This window comes from Bombyx mandarina, chromosome 09, assembly GCF_030267445.1.
Source record: "Bombyx mandarina strain Sakado chromosome 09, ASM3026744v2".
NCBI classification, from domain to species: Eukaryota; Metazoa; Arthropoda; class Insecta; order Lepidoptera; family Bombycidae; genus Bombyx; species Bombyx mandarina.
In genome coordinates this window covers 12520365-12536287 of record NC_143216.1, presented here as the reverse complement: position 1 = coordinate 12536287, position 15923 = coordinate 12520365, and the positions used below count along the sequence as shown (strand labels likewise).

The 15923-nt window shown below is 39.7% G+C and overlaps 1 protein-coding gene across 5 annotated transcripts in view; it reads right to left on the bottom strand.

Annotated features, from left to right (window-relative positions):
• slo (calcium-activated potassium channel slo) overlaps positions 1 to 15923 on the bottom strand; it is a 78930-nt gene that overhangs the window by 11912 nt on the left and 51095 nt on the right. Inside the window, exons 2-15 of one of the 5 annotated variants that reach the window (XM_089729923.1) lie at positions 15774 to 15835; positions 15215 to 15311; positions 15022 to 15133; positions 13655 to 13806; positions 13072 to 13239; positions 10621 to 10712; positions 8302 to 8412; positions 7438 to 7543; positions 6383 to 6535; positions 5474 to 5629; positions 4755 to 4867; positions 3069 to 3224; positions 2539 to 2615; positions 765 to 833 (exon numbers count right to left, since the gene is read on the bottom strand). In XM_089729923.1, coding sequence (XP_089586049.1) covers positions 765 to 833; positions 2539 to 2615; positions 3069 to 3224; positions 4755 to 4867; positions 5474 to 5629; positions 6383 to 6535; positions 7438 to 7543; positions 8302 to 8412; positions 10621 to 10712; positions 13072 to 13239; positions 13655 to 13806; positions 15022 to 15133; positions 15215 to 15311; positions 15774 to 15835 — 1624 coding nt within the window. Of the gene's footprint in view, positions 1 to 151; positions 203 to 764; positions 834 to 2538; positions 2616 to 3068; positions 3225 to 4259; positions 4373 to 4754; positions 4868 to 5473; positions 5630 to 6382; positions 6536 to 7437; positions 7544 to 8301; positions 8413 to 10620; positions 10713 to 11268; positions 11361 to 13071; positions 13240 to 13654; positions 13807 to 15021; positions 15134 to 15214; positions 15312 to 15773; positions 15836 to 15923 lie in introns of all 5 variants that reach the window. The other 4 variants (XM_089729922.1, XM_089729920.1, XM_089729924.1 and 1 more) reach the window with 4 other exon arrangements.

Sequence of the window (15923 nt, the reverse complement as noted above, 5' to 3'; positions counted from 1 at the left end):
ATAACAGACAAAACAATGATAACAGGACACGATAGTACTATTGGCGCTTAAGGCATAGTGGAGTTGCCTCCATTGCCCGGGCACACATCACGTATAGAAAACATCACATCGACATTTACATTGAACTTTAAACACATTTTTGATTACGTACTTGCCCTGCCAACCATCTGGACGGCTCGTACGCCCTTCCTGAATGTCGCCACTGAACCAATGAAACAACATTATAATTTTTTAATCTACCAATACTTAATATATTTTCTGTATAGACCTGTTTTGAACTTGGTTGTGAATGAAGAGAGGCAGAATGTATTTTTTTTTATGCGGACAGAGATGCAAAGCTGAGGATGGTACGTTTTCGGCGCGCAGGGATCGATCGATGGTTAATTTTGTTAATTCAGCAGACATTTGATCACTAAAGCACAAAACCTTTACAGCTACCAAAATGAATTTCGATAATTTCGTCCCAATTTTTTTACCAAGTTTTGTGTCAGTAGTAACCAAAAATATACATAATATGACAATATATAGTCCCTAATTCATTTGTGAGTTTTCCCTATCGTTCCTATGGTTTTAATAAAAGCGTTATTGAGGTTATCTCGTGACTAGCCCAGCTGCGTGTCTTTACACCGTGTATTAGCGTACTTTATTAGCCCAATATATATTTAATTTTTTTTTTGTTTATGAGCAATTGTTAGTCGATGCAATAAACGATATATGTGTACAATACGATTGTATGGTATAACGAATGGTATTCCATTCCGTACCATCGAGAGCACGGTACGTATTAAGACTTTGTTTCACCATCCCAGTCTGCATCATCATCATTCCGACATCTGTAAAAATTCCAAAAACTCACAAGTGCGTACGTGCGCACATCGCGATAAACTCAAGACAAAGACCAAACTTCAGATCACCGAACGATACTGAAGTTTGCTCTCGTCCGTATTCATGAATGATCAAATGGTTTCTGACACTTGTTTTAGTCGGTTTTTAGTTAGCCACTGTCATTAGCATTGACAAGCCGGAACTGTCGTATAAAGTCTTTGTTCTTAAGCTCACTCTCATTTGGAAAATTGATTTTCAGCACTCGTGTCCTCATTCTATTCTTATTTCTGAGACATGCTTTCGTGGATACATTCTAAATTAATACGCAGGTGCACTTTGTTGTTTGCATATTTAGTTCTACTTACATTGTAAACGTACACATGCAATACACTATCAGTGCTCTGGGCTTTGAAGTGCATCATAACAATCGGATCCGTTGTTTTGTTAGGGAGAATTTTGAATGGTGTGTTCGTTTAGCGCGCAATGTATGATTCTTATCTTGGGCCTGATCGTGTATAGTATGATATTGTATGATGCACTAAACTTTGCACAGTAAAGAAACATATTAGAAGTGAATCTCAAAAGGCATAAGGTGGTGAAGTGTCTGAGCATGTGAGTCTTGTGACGGTGTCAATTCACTGGAGAGCAGACATACACAATGATCTCTAAACGGTAGGGCGTGAACGAGCAAGGATCAAGACAATGCTTTGCAGCCGTTTCGGTCTGTGCGGTACGACGCAACACCACTAAAGCAACTCAAAACGATTATACACGAAAAATAATTGGAAAACGTCAACTTGTGAGGTTATAGGTGTTGTGCAAGTTACCTATGTCGGCTCCAACCTTCCGCTGGTGCGCCGTTACTAAAAGTTTAGCCGAACAATATATCATATTAATGTCTCGATCAGTAAAGTAAACAGTGTAAGTTATAGAGATATTCTGTGTCAAAGTATCCTCCAGAAAAAAAAAAGATGTGTGGTGTCGTGGGACACCCGATATGAACGAAGTTCCTTATTATAAAAATATTAATTTTAAGTTCTATTCGAGGTATAAAGAATATAATTATTCGGGTATACATTTTTTATTATGATTATTAAAATTGATAAAAATAAAAATTTGAATAGAATAGAAATTAAATATTATTATTTTAAAGAAAATTTAATTATACTCAATAATCTCATAAATAGATAACACAAAAAAAAATCAAATAAAAAAAAATATTTCTAAATTTTCTATTATAATTATTAAAATAATAATAACCGTCATCACGTAGACTATACATTAGACACTGTATAGCCATCATACTAAGACTATACATAAATAATAATAATCTTACGTTACGGACGTTTTTTCCCGGTTACCCTAACCGGTCCTCCGTATCGTCCCATAAGGAACTTCGTTCCAAAAACGATTTACCTACATACAGTGTTTGTACATTGTTCATTATTGAATCTATTTATTTAATATCTGTGTTAAGTGAATATAATTTATATTAAAGGACACAGCTCGTGATAATATTAACGTAATAAATAAATATTATAAATTTACAATTTTTTCTCCAGAAAGAATGTCACAGAATTAATAATCGTTCGAATTAGTCGGGAGGCGTTCTTCATATAAAATGGCATCAATTATAGAGTATTTTTTTGCTATATTATATTATTGAAACGAGTAAGGGTTTGTTAATTCATTAAAGCATGACAGTGATCTTACAGTTTTTGCATTTGCACTTCTTGATGAGTGTTTCGTCTTTGATGTCCTCGTGGCAGGCCTTACAATAGAACCACGCTCTGGAAGCAGAAATTTTCGTAATGTACGTTCGTTTTGCGGAATGTTCTAGACAGTGATGGGCAAAGTATGGCCCGCGGAAGTATTTAATCCGGCCCGCCGAGAGCCCCATCCTAAATATTCTAGTCAGCATTTTGGCGCGTAAAAAAAATCTAACGTTTATAATTGAAAATCTTCGAATTTTTAATGAAAGCTCCAATTCGTCAGGGGTGTTTCGAGCTTTCATTATCTCATAATTAACTTGCCATCCAACTTGCCATGCAACTTGCCAATTCTAATTATCTCGGCATTCTGTCACAGGTATTAGTTTATTTATTGAAAAAAAAAAAAAAACATTTTTTTATAATTCTGGCCCGCCTCTAGAATTTCTAAAGCTTTGTGGCCCGCCATTAAAAATATTTGCACATCACTGCTAGAGCATAACATTAACTTCTAACCGACGAACGTATGCTTACCTTTTGACTTCATCAGCCGACTGTGCTATGAAGAACCCTTGGGTATTGGCATGGATTTTCGCGTTGCGAGGGTTTATCGATATTTTGCTATCGGCTCCCTCTTCTCCTTTGATCTCTATTGCTAATAGAAGAAGCTTGAGTTTCGTAAAGCATAACCTGAGAAGAAACACCAGTCTAACATATAACAGTAGCAAATAAATATACGAAATAATCAGAGTCAATTAACAGTTGTTAATATTCAGAGCGGTTACCATGCATTTTTAACCGACTTCAAAAAAGGAATAGGTTGTCAATTCGACTGTATGTTTCTTATGTTTGTTACCTCATAACTTTTGACTGGGTGAATCTATTTTGATGATTCTTTTTTTATTAGAAAGCTGACGCTAGTCCAGTTCTGATAATGATATCTATCAGAAAACCATATAAGTCTTAAATTTGCATTTAGTACGTGCGCGACAAATAGACGAATAACTCAATAACTCAATATCACGCCAACCGATCTAGATGATTATTGTTTTTAGTGTACATTAATTTGTTTTGGAATATCTTTTTTTTTCTATTTGAAGTCGGTTTTTGTTAAAGCATGTCTATTTACAATTATTACAATGACATTCAATCGTAACTATGGCTATATACTAGATTCACATGATGAAATGAATAGGTACGTTATAAATGCGTTAGTAGTAGTATTAATAAAGTATTGGACACGCAAAGCGGTGTGGCAGGTCAAAGACAGTTGAATTATTTACGTTATCATGCAAACTGGCACTGATGCAGTTAGTAATTTTAATATCAGTGAAGTACTTGCCAAAGAAACGTCACTGCACTGAAGTAATTCGAAAAAAAAAAAAACGAATCGTATGAGATTACCAATTACTCTATAAAAGATACTGATTGTCAATAACAAATGTCAATACCATAAATCGGACAGAAGGTACTGAAGCACTTGATCAATATTCACGAAAGGTTTATCTAAATGAATCCAACCAAAAGTACAGCCATCTATCATGGACCCCTCATGCAAAAAGGTATATTCAGAAACCTGGTAATAACCATTACTATCTATCTTATTGAGCCAACGAGATGCATGTCTACAAAGTTTAGTTAACACTCAAATAGCTAAGGGTTAGCGATTCGGCACACAGTGTCTACGGTGCGAGTGCAGGCGGGGCCAGGGTAGGAGGGGCTTACTCGCTGGCCTGAGGGAACGACATTCCCGTGAAGGAGGTCGACAGAGTTTCAGTGTACATCTCGCATCCGGTACCCTGCAGGTAATCGTTCTGCCAGGCTTGAGTGTCGGGGGACTGCAATCAACCAACAGAAGACGCTAAAGCCTTTGCTTCGTTAGTCTCACGCGGGCGGCCACTGTCGTCCCTTCCACTCCACCAGACGATTAGTAAGCCAACGGGTGTTATTTATTCGCTCTATACCAGTCGAGGCATTATTCAGTGCAGTACCTCTAAAACCATTACACATAAAACATTGAGACTCGAATCACATATGAAGCGGGCAAACAAATAAAAAAAGAACACCAAATGATGAAGCGTTGCGAATCGTTTAGTGACGATTTTCCCGCATTCGTGGCGGTATGGTATGCTCAAACACTGGTACGGTATTAAATAACAAAAAAACGTTGTGTGACTTTGTCGTACGTCATGTTGTTTGCGTCTCTGAGCGCCCACTTACTCGGCTGCTTCAATGAAAGGCATCCCGATAAACGTAGGACTAAGGGTCTCTGTGTACATCTCCATCCCGGTACCTCGCATGTAGTCATTAGTCCATATAGCCATGTCTTGGGACTGTGAAAATGTCGCAGATTTCGTTAACTTTATGCATCTTTGGAGACAAACGCCTAATCTGTTCCTTATAAGGACGGTCGTTAATTTTAAATTAACTGACAGAGCCTTTAACGAACTCAAAATTAAAGCGTCGAGAGTAATTGTTCACGCGATGTTAGTAACGTGGAATTTAAATGTCCGCTTCGCAAATTTTGTTAAAAGGTATTTATCTCCAAAGTACATATATCGTCTTTTCGCATTAAAAGTATACAATTTCCAAAAGTTTTGGAAATTGAGTTAATATGCAGAATCATTTAGTATCACTAGTATTTTTCTCATAAATACTGTCAAAAAGAGCGTAGTTTAGTTTTTTTTTTGACCTATATTTTGACTACTATTAACAAAATTAATCAATACATAATTTTATCTTACTTTGAAAGACAGATAATGTAACTACTGGTAAAAGATAAAAAAGAAATGTTGCAAAGATGATTAATATTAAAAATATCACATGTTAAACCTTTAAAACACTCTCCTGTTAAATTAGTAAGTTTTGAGATTATACAGTTTTAATGCGAGAAGACGATATTATGTTACAGTCAGTCAGAGTAAAATACTAGAGCTGACCGTCTTGAAGCTCCGCATTGCGAAGAGGTTGGCCATCATGGTCGAGAAGCCAGGCGCGAGACAGCTCTGGGCGATGAAGCCAAGTTTTAGTTCCGCCAAGCAAATCACGTCGTCGCCTTGCTTCCAATCCCATGATGGAATGTTTAACAGATAGGCCTGTGAAATGGAAATTTACGTTGTAATGTGATTTACTCTGAAATTATATTATGCAATAAAACATATAAAAAAATTAAAATAAAAAAAAATCCTCTTTTACGAACATTTTATTTAAACGGAAAACACGGCAAGACCTCATTAAATAATAGTGTGTAACGAAGACAGCTGCGAAAGTTTAAAACGCCTTCTTTAACTTTATTTAAATTGGCAATACAGTTGACAATTGGCAATTGATAATCATTTTATAATCTACCGAATGTCAACAGAATGTTTGCCATTCAAAAACGGCAGCAATAGACAATACACTTAATATTTCAATGAAAAAAATTTGGAACCAGAACAAATCAACTACATAGAATGAATAAAAACTTCGGGCTTCATCGATTATGGTCGAATTTCAGTCTGCAGGCTTTGATATTGTTTCGTAAATAGGTGATATAAAGGACGCGTCTCTTGTGGCAGATGACAGTTGACAGCATGGATGTCATTGTCCACCTTTTTATTTATTTATTGCGTGTGAATGAATTTACGGCCCCTGGTGTTTATTAAATAGTTACCAATCCCCACACAGATCAGACAAATGTAGACAAGAAGTCAAAGTCGCATTTAGCGATTTACCGTCTCCAGACGTCGGCTTCAATACTTTGGAACTTTTCAATTAGCATCGAAAACGGAACACTGGGATTGATGTAGTAGAAACACGCAGGAATTCAGAACTGAACCATTCACAAGCTACTCGAAGTAAACACGGACCTTATTATGGTACTGCATGAGCTGTATGATGACCCTGATATCGTCGGAGTAGTTCTTGATAGAGATGACCCTCATGATATTGGCTGCGTCCTCAGCGTCCGGATCCTGGCAGTATTTGTTGGCTAGCACCAGACAAGCATCTGCTTCATGGACCTAGATGTTGTTATTATTAACTGCTCAGTTCGGATTATTTATTTATTAATTTCGTTAAGTTTTTAATTATTTTAGCGGATATCTAGCGCGTGTTTCAGTTATCTCTGACTACACACCACAAACAAAATTTATCTTTGGTAATTTATTGAAACAAATTTAAGATCTCGTATTTCACGATCAATAGTTTAAATTTCTAATTAACGTTAATCTTATCTATATTGTATTAGGTAAATTTTAAATTCTACGTAAATCGTTTTAAGCGAATGTTCGTTATAACTAAATCATGCATAAAGCAGAACACGGGATGTTTCACTTCGACGGGGAACTCTATTTTACAACATCTAAGGAACTAACGAGTAACATTCATAACTCGTTCAACAACAAGCAGGTGAAATGGTAAGGTTTAATACATGCAAGAATACGATCATTCCGAAGCCGTGCATCGACAGACTTACCGCATACCTTTCGAAAATCGATAACTGTACTGCTTTGAGATTGTAGTGTGTAAAATTTTGAAAACGGAAGACTTCCTCCTTCAGACGTTAATGCCAATGCGTCAGTGAGTACAGTGTGATCGACATCGATTAGAACAAACGGGCCACATCGCAAACAACACCCAGTATTGGTACAGATAGATACGGCGGAAGGTGCGCGGCTGGGGCGCGGCGAAGGAAACTGCTGAGATTTGGACCCGACTCGCCAGGGCTGGCACACACAACAGCGATAGCCACACGCGGAGAGCTCTCAAACCAACACATCGGAAGTACAGCGCGCCTTAGAGCGCCACGTTACAGCCCACAAAACGAGCCCTTGCTCTACTTCTAGAGAAATGACAGTCTGTACAGCTTAATACCGACACCACGCCCGATATGTCACGTTTCCGTGCGTACATTGCTACTTACTTTTACCCTTTGCAGGTCGATTGGATTCATAATGGTGCCTTGAAAGAATTCCACAGTGGTAAAGTGTCTCTTGAACAGGCCTTCGAGCTCCAGGTCGGGCGGTTTCCTGTCATCAACGCTCAGTTAACACCGCGGGCCGGTAACGGGACGAGCCCGTCGCCCGTCGGGGCTCTCATGCACAAACTATCGTTACCAGCAGTACGCAGTAGTGAGAGGGTGCTACGCCGCACCGCCGTGTGGAGCAATGATTGCGTCAAAATAATCACAAGATAAAAGTTAGTGATATAAAATCCTACTGTGACTATGAAACAGCGCCTTTACAGAAAAAGAGTTACCCTCGTATGAATATAATATTAAAAAAAAAAAGTATTGATTCACTTAGACGCGTTTTAATGAATAATTATGGCCGTGCTGTCTAATTGCCTGCGCTATTTGTCTTACTCTAACCTTGACTCGTTCAAGGTCGACGGCATTCATCATTGTACCCTGAAAAAACTCGACGGTGGTGTAGTGACGCTTCAGTAGGCCTTCCAGCTCAAGGTCGGGCTCTTTTCTGAAAGCGTCGTTCGATCACGTTCACACAACCGCCCCGTTACTTTCAACAGCTATTTTCACATTTATGAGACCAAAATAAACATTACTTAATCAGATTTTAATGTAGTCGAATGCCTGTTTCACTTGGTCGTATGAGGTTCGCTTACGGACATCAGTAACGCCAGGTGCACCCACCGCAAGTAGTTTAAATCACGCCCGGAAGAAGACTAAAGGACTGATTACTGAGATTTCCATAATTATCTCGCATTTAATTCCAGAAAAACCTAATAAATCACCGCGAACAACTGAATTCGAACTTAACGTACTCACCTGTGTAAAAAAACCACCTCAACATCCACATCCTCTCGATCTTCGTGTAGGAAGTCTTTTAAAAAATGACTCACTGATTCGTATGTTATATGGCCACATACAACAATGTGCCTGAAAACCCAAATATTTATTATAATTTCATGTATCCATTGTCAAGTGCGGAAAGTGCAGCTACAAAAAAATTATAATTGCAAACCGAAAAATAAGCTTCCGAAGCGTATCCGTTAAATATCAAAGCTTTATATTTACCGAAAGTTAATTAGCCATTTCATGTATTTCAATTTACATAATATATTATTAAAATAATAATTTACATTTCGTTGTAAACATCTTGAAGAAGCGATATTGAGAAGAAGCGTTCTTAGTTTACAAGTAGAAGATTAGGAAGAGAAGATAAAAAATAGTACAGCAATTTGAAGTTTTATTTAACACCTGGGACCGCGCAAGACATCGGGTGAACTCAAAACAAGAAACAGGGTCTCGACAGGGTTAAACAAAACGATCAGTGAAAGAAGCACGAAGGATCTAAACTATTGCTCAAGCAACGCCTTTGTTTAATGCCGAATTGAAATAAAAACATTAGTACGTAAGTTACGACAGAGTTTTATGATGAAAACAAAAAATAATAATTATAAAGTTTTAATCAAAACAAGGACGTCACATTTATAAATAACCTCCATAATTTACTTAAGAATTGTTCATCAATTTGTGGATAACGTGTTTTCTTTCTCTTTATTGATCGACGACAAAGTACGTTTAATATTTTATCTTATTCATTTTGAAAACCACAAAGTAATGAACCATCTTATGTCTAGAAAGCTCAGTTTCGTTCAGGTCTGTGTATATTTCTATCTACGTACTATAAATAATCATGAAGTTCGCGATCGAATGATCAGGAATACGACACACTAGCCGGGACCGAGTTAAATTAATTTTAATATAAAATTAACTAATAATATGACTTCAAGTTACACAATTAATCTACAAAATCGGTATCCAAGCACTTAAAATTTCATATTATCAATTATTAATTAAAGGTTTTCATAAAATAGATTCAACAAAAAGAATTTACAGTGGCGATGTGCTTGGATACACAATGCAGATCTTCAATCATTTATTTACGTCTCGGCTTGGGTCTCTGTTTGGGGAAAGGTTTCATTGTCGATATGAATCAGAACGTAGTATTCCTGTCTCAGTATTTGAGTGGTCTCGACAATTCCATATTGAGTTCAATTCGAATGTTAAATGAGATAGTGGTAAGTGTTGCGAGTCGATTGTGTCGGTACAATGATGGAGGTTAATGACATTCATCCAAAATAACAAACGGCAAGCCAGGGTTTCGAGCACAGTTAAAACCATCATCACAACTCAGAAAGGATAGTTAAAAACAAAATGCAAACCTCGGAACTACTTACGGACATGCAAACTAAATATGTTCATCTAAGGTGTGGCAAAGGAACTGATCTCATTGTCATCGTTATTTGAAAACTACATTCTTTCTTAAATGATTTTACAAATATCTTTTAATTAATATTTTTTTATTATTTGCATTATTAATATATTGAAAAATTTAGTACAACTGAAATGATTAAAATCTCTAAAATGATTCAATCATGTCAATGATATGTCAAAATGCTAAACTAGTTTTGCGTTGAAAATGTCCTCAATGCACACAGCCTTGCCACGCTCTATAAATTCAAAATTACGTAAATACATAAACACTAATTGAACCGAGGGGGATCGAGTCAAAATTAAATGGCACAACAATAAGAGTGAAGAGGGTCTCACATCAAATACGAGTACATAAGTGTTCGTGCAGGCAGGAGCGGGTGGGACGCGGCGGGTGGGGACAGGGGGCATCAACAGCGCCCCGGGTGGCCGGCGTCGCGTCGCCAGCCGCGCCCACGCGACCGCGAGGAGCTGTCGACGCCTCGCTTCGCACACCACAACTCCAACAAACAACTCACTACGATACGCACGGTACACGGTACCACCCAACATTTAACAACTCTCTCTTTACTAAGCTTTACATTTAACATTCCTTTACGTACGATCACTAACACAACATAATCATGATACCTATAATGACGAGCGTAAACACTAGCCACTATCTGTTCGCTAAATATCAACTGAACTCAAATCAATTCAAAGGTACGTTACATCAATATCGACTCATAAAAACAAAGACAACACACGGGACTCGAGTCCCGCTTAAGATAAGTGAGAACACAGAAGCGTGCTAAGAGAGGAAAAGGAAGAATAGATATCACAATACGGAACACATTCATTCAAAGGAACGGATTGAAGACAGCGGCTCACCTGCGTCCCCGCTCATTCTTGAGGGTGCCGCCGTACTTGGGTCTAGTGCCGATTAAGTCAATTATCTCTGGGATACAACTGGCAAATATCGCCTAAACGCCGACAGATAAAACAAGACATTGAGATCGAATAGAGGAGAGTGCGAGGCGGGAGCCGGCGGCCGCCCGTCCGGCGGTCGCGGGGCGGAGGGCCGGCGGCTCCCGCGGGGCGGCGGCGGCGCGCGGCGGGCACTGGCTGTGTGTCGCGTGCCGAGGTGCCGGACCTAGCGCTACAGCGTGGCGTCAGGCGTCGTGTGCAAGCGAACAAACCAAACACTACTCATCGACAGCATTACATTACTTTACATCGGCTCTCTCCGAATCTAGTCTCGTTAGAAGGATCAAAAGCTCAACGGTATCTCGTGTCAAATTTACGAAAAGGCATGTAGTAGTGCGTCGGTCGACCGCGCGCCTGTCTCTCTATTACGGGAGAGGGGCGCGGTCGCCGGGAGCTAACTCTTCGAGCATGCGCCACGGCACCGAGAGACCGATTCTAGTGAAGGATTAATAAATTTCATTAGCAAACTCCGCATTCAATCAATTAAGATCGAAACCGTGAGAGGTGGGAAGGCAGGAAGCCGCGTGGAGCGGGGGCGTGAGAGCAGGGTACCTGCGGCGGACGTCCTTGTTGTACCGGCCGCCGTATTTGTTCCGCTGCGCCGCCAGCTCCGTGATCTCGGGGATCCAGCTGGCGAACACAGCCTACGATACACAGCAAACACCGAGAGGTGAGCGACAGCCCCGCCCCGCGCGCCCGCCCCGTCCCGCCCCGCCCCGCCCGCGGCCGCGTACCTTGCGTCGCACAAGGCTGTGGCTCGAGTGTCGTCTGTCTGCGGCTGTGAGTGGTGGCTGTGGCGTGTGTGTGGGTGTGCGGGACGCGGGTGCCGTGTCGAGCTACGCTAGCGGCGGGAGCTGTGACCGGCGCAAGCCGTGACGGGACTCGTGACCGGGTGCATGCAAAGCCTAAAGGACACATACGCTAACTGATCGATGAGAGGAACTCAAAAGAAATCGATTCGACCGGTTCCTGAACTAAAACGGTGAGCATTCGTATAGACGCTGGGTAGAGCGCGAGCACGGGTCGGCCGTTGTGGCGGAATGCTGAGCCAGCGCTCGCCTCAGCCCTACAGCGGCCGGAGACGTGTAGGGCGGGGGCAAAACGCCACTCGCTTTCCGCCGCTGGACCGTCGAGTGCTCACGAGTAGATGACACAATACATCTGACGGCACTGAGCAAGCTTTCTTAAAGGTGATGATTTCACATCGTCTCCGAGAGATCGGGCGACCCATGTCGATCAGACGCGCCGAAACAGCGCCGTGCCGCGAAATGAATCGCCTCCACTTTCGGCGTCCAGTTTAAACGTCAAATTGATACCTTTTTCCGTGTTCACGCTTCAGCTCGCCACTGTACTTGGACCTACTTCCTACCAGCTCTATAATTTCGGGAATGCTACTAGCGAACATTGCCTGCAACAGACCACGGTGCCGATCGAGGAAAGCGTCCGAGCGTACGCGGACACCATCGCGTGGTGCACGACAATGTCCACCTGGATCTCGGTGTACTCTGTACACGTACTACGGTGACGCAGTCATATAGTTTGGCCGGGAGCGGAGCGAAAATAAAATAAAAAGGAACGAGTGTGTGTCTAACGGTGATGTGAGCAACTGAACACAGCCAGGCACAGGTGCGGCATGCAGAGATCGCGAGGTGGGAGGGGGGGCGGCGCCGGGCTCCGGGGCGCTGTGCCGGGCGCCTGGGCTCCTCGCCGGACCGCCTCCGCTCGATCGCGGCACTACGACCGGTCATCCGGCACCACGACGACAACGCCATTGTCACGTAACAAAGCAAAAGAAAAACAAAATACACCCATGCACTCGTTTAAAATTAAGCTCATTCGGTATGTCGGTGAGTCAAATAATACGGTCGGTCTAGTTGAAGCGGCTGTTTAGATTGGACACTGAGTGTTGAAGCAGCGGCTGCCCCCCGGCCCCGGGCGGTAAGGGGGCGGCGCTCGGCGTCTCCCGAACGTTACCCGGAGAACTTGACATGCTCTATGACAGTGCACTAGACAGGCTTACGAACAACAACGAGCTGTGCGTCAACCAGTATATGTTTATCTAGCAAATCAAGTGTCAACTATCCGGTGTTGTTTCGTTAAATTCAGATTTCCTTTTGCTTTGTTAAAACATTTCAAAATTTCATACACCGAATTGCAAGTCTTTTGCGAAGATTTATCTTGGACAAAGAGAACAAGCTCGATCGTACTTCACGAGGACGATGGTTTAGTGACTTGCATTTCTTTGTCAAATATTAATATATAACTGTATCCGTAATCATTAAATTTGTCTTTAAGACTTTTTAAAAGGAATTAATTAATATTTCATTTAGAGATTTAAAAAAAACTGAAACTTACCAAACCAACGAGGAGAAAAAATACCAAAAAGGTTCTGCCTAGTACAGTGTGACAGAACACATCACCGTAACCTACTGTGGACATCGTCACTATAAGGAAATACACGCATGTCCAGTATGAGAGCTTCTGTGAGTTAGCGAATTCCAACGGATCCCCTGAGTTTTCCAGCTGAAATTAGAAAAATAATAATTTGAAACCCCTTGTTTCACTCAAAAAATATATATCATTCATTTTAATTTTAATTATCTTTATCAAGTTCATCACCAATAATAATCATAATATCAAAATTATAGCAATAAAAATTACTTCTACATTACATAGAATCAATCTTGTTAGAAACTAAACAATTATTATTAGTCTGAAATTTTTTTTTAATCATGACAAAATTTCAGTAAATAGAACATGATGGATACATAGAGATCTCTTCCTCCCACATTACTTACTACTTATAACTTATAAACACTAATTACTTATAACTTCCCTTGGCAATGGCCCTTTATTTGTTCAAAAAACACCAAAGTATGACAATTTTACGCTCCGTGAAAAAATCAGAGAAAACGATGACTATCTTCGTAATGCTTACCAAATGAATAATACCGGCGGCTGTTAACCACACTGATATAAATATAGAAACTAATTGCGCTAAGCGGATTGAGCTTGACGTTTTTAATATATTGAGGTATTGCAAAATATCAGGCACGGTCATTAAACGCAGAGCCCTGAGAAATCTCAGACCTGAAACAAATAAATTCGTAAGATATCGGGTAAAACGAATATTAGAATTTTAAAATAAATGCTGACAGTAACCACATGTTGAAATAGTTGTAATATCATTGAGAACGGCTATGTAATTGATGATTCCTCCAAATGTTCACGCTACGATGTCCTTAGTATCGAATTTACGCCAGTATAATCCAATGTAACAATAATTTAATTGAAGAAGTTCACTGACTTTTTGTTACGTTGGATTGTAGATATCGTAGATACAGACAAATATCCTGTCAATACAAAATTTTAAACCCAATTTTGTGTTGGTACAATAATACAATCCTATATTTAAAAAGTAACAGCTTATTACTTGAACTCTCTAAATAAGAAATTTATGCGCTATTTACTTTATCTCTAAGTTCAAATAACCATAAAATATATTTATTTATGCGGCTAGTAAAAGGCTCCAAGAGACTCCAGCCTTGACTTAAACAATTAACGTTGCAGTAATTCTTATCTTGTTCGCTAACTTCACCTTCCTACCGATTCCTACCTAATTAGCCAATAGAGGCGATATCATTTCTAATAATGTTAAAAAGTAAGAAGGTAGGAGGCAGGCAGGAGGTTTGGTTAAAACGTTGAATGCCACATGAAAAATCGAGTATTTTCATTCAGGCCATGTGGGTCACCTGTGAGCCGTGATTGGGTTCCAACGTAAACGCTTCCTATAAGCCACGGATTGCAGCTACCAAACAAAACGCGTATGGAAGTGAGCCCCGTAGGCTTTTAGCCGGACCGAGTGTCTTTGTTTTCAAATGTAATAGAAAGTTGTAGTTTTTATCAAGATTATAATAGCCTATTAAAATATTTAAAAAACTAGACTGTATAAGTTGCAAATGTTTATCTTCCGTGCAAATTATTGCATTTTATAAATTTCAGAATGAAAATCTCAAGTTGATAATAGATTTTTTATTGCTTAAATGGGTGGACAATCTCACAGCCCACCTGGTGTTATAACGGCTGCCCCACCCTTCAAACCGAAACGCATCGCTGCTTCATGGCAGAAATAGGCAGGGTGGTGGTACCTACCCGTGTGGACTCACTAGAGGTCTTATCACCAGTAGAAAAATTCCTGATTTCCCGATTTTTGCTTGGCCCGAATGGTATAGTACGCTAGGTCCATTGTTTTGGCCCCGTGACGTTCAACGTGTCAATTATAAATGGCTGTAAAATATCTCTTACCTATCCACGTTCTGTCCAAGTATATCGATACAAATGATGGGGGTATCGTGAAATAATCTACAAACGAATACATCTCGAGCATGAACCATAGTTTGTCACTAGCCGCTATAAACTGAAACATTAATTTATTAAATCATTAAAAAATTCCATTATCTAAATTAAGCATAAATTAATTTATAATGGATACACTCACTCGTATAAAAAAGTAGACCATAAAAAATATGTTAAAGGCAAGGTCGATTTGCTGAGTGATATTGTCACTCCATTTCTGGCATCTTTCGACTTCTTCACTGAAAATACATTTAGAAATGGCGTTAGATTTAATCGACTTAAAGAGGTGGGGGTCGATTCGTGACAGCGAGAGGATACAAACAGAAACGTAGACGTGAAAGAGATTTTAGTGTGTGAAATAGTGTATTGTGTTGATGCATTGTGCAGTTTACATCCCGTTGCCAGCAATCCACCCCGACCCCGATCTCTAATAACATTCACGAACAGTCCACGTTAAAGCCAATAATCTAAATACAAATTCCAGCGAAACATAAAAGAAAAAGAAAAAAAAAGAAAAACATAAAAGCTAAAAAAAACACATATTGGACTATAATCAGCAAAAACACCGTGACCACATTTATTAGGAATTCAACTCACGTATTCCTTTTATTTCAGCGTTATTGCAAGATATAACAAATTAATAATTTTGGCTACATAAAAAAAATCGTTTTCGTTATTAATTAAAAAGTTTAGATTAATACCTGGATGCGTCAATGAAGTAGATGATGAGCGATGCTATACTCAGAATGAACACCAACACTACCTGGAATCATAATAATGCCAAAATTAAAACACGCAAAACTTTAGGCAGCTTTATTTAAATTCCCACATCCCGTTTCTGTCACGTTTAT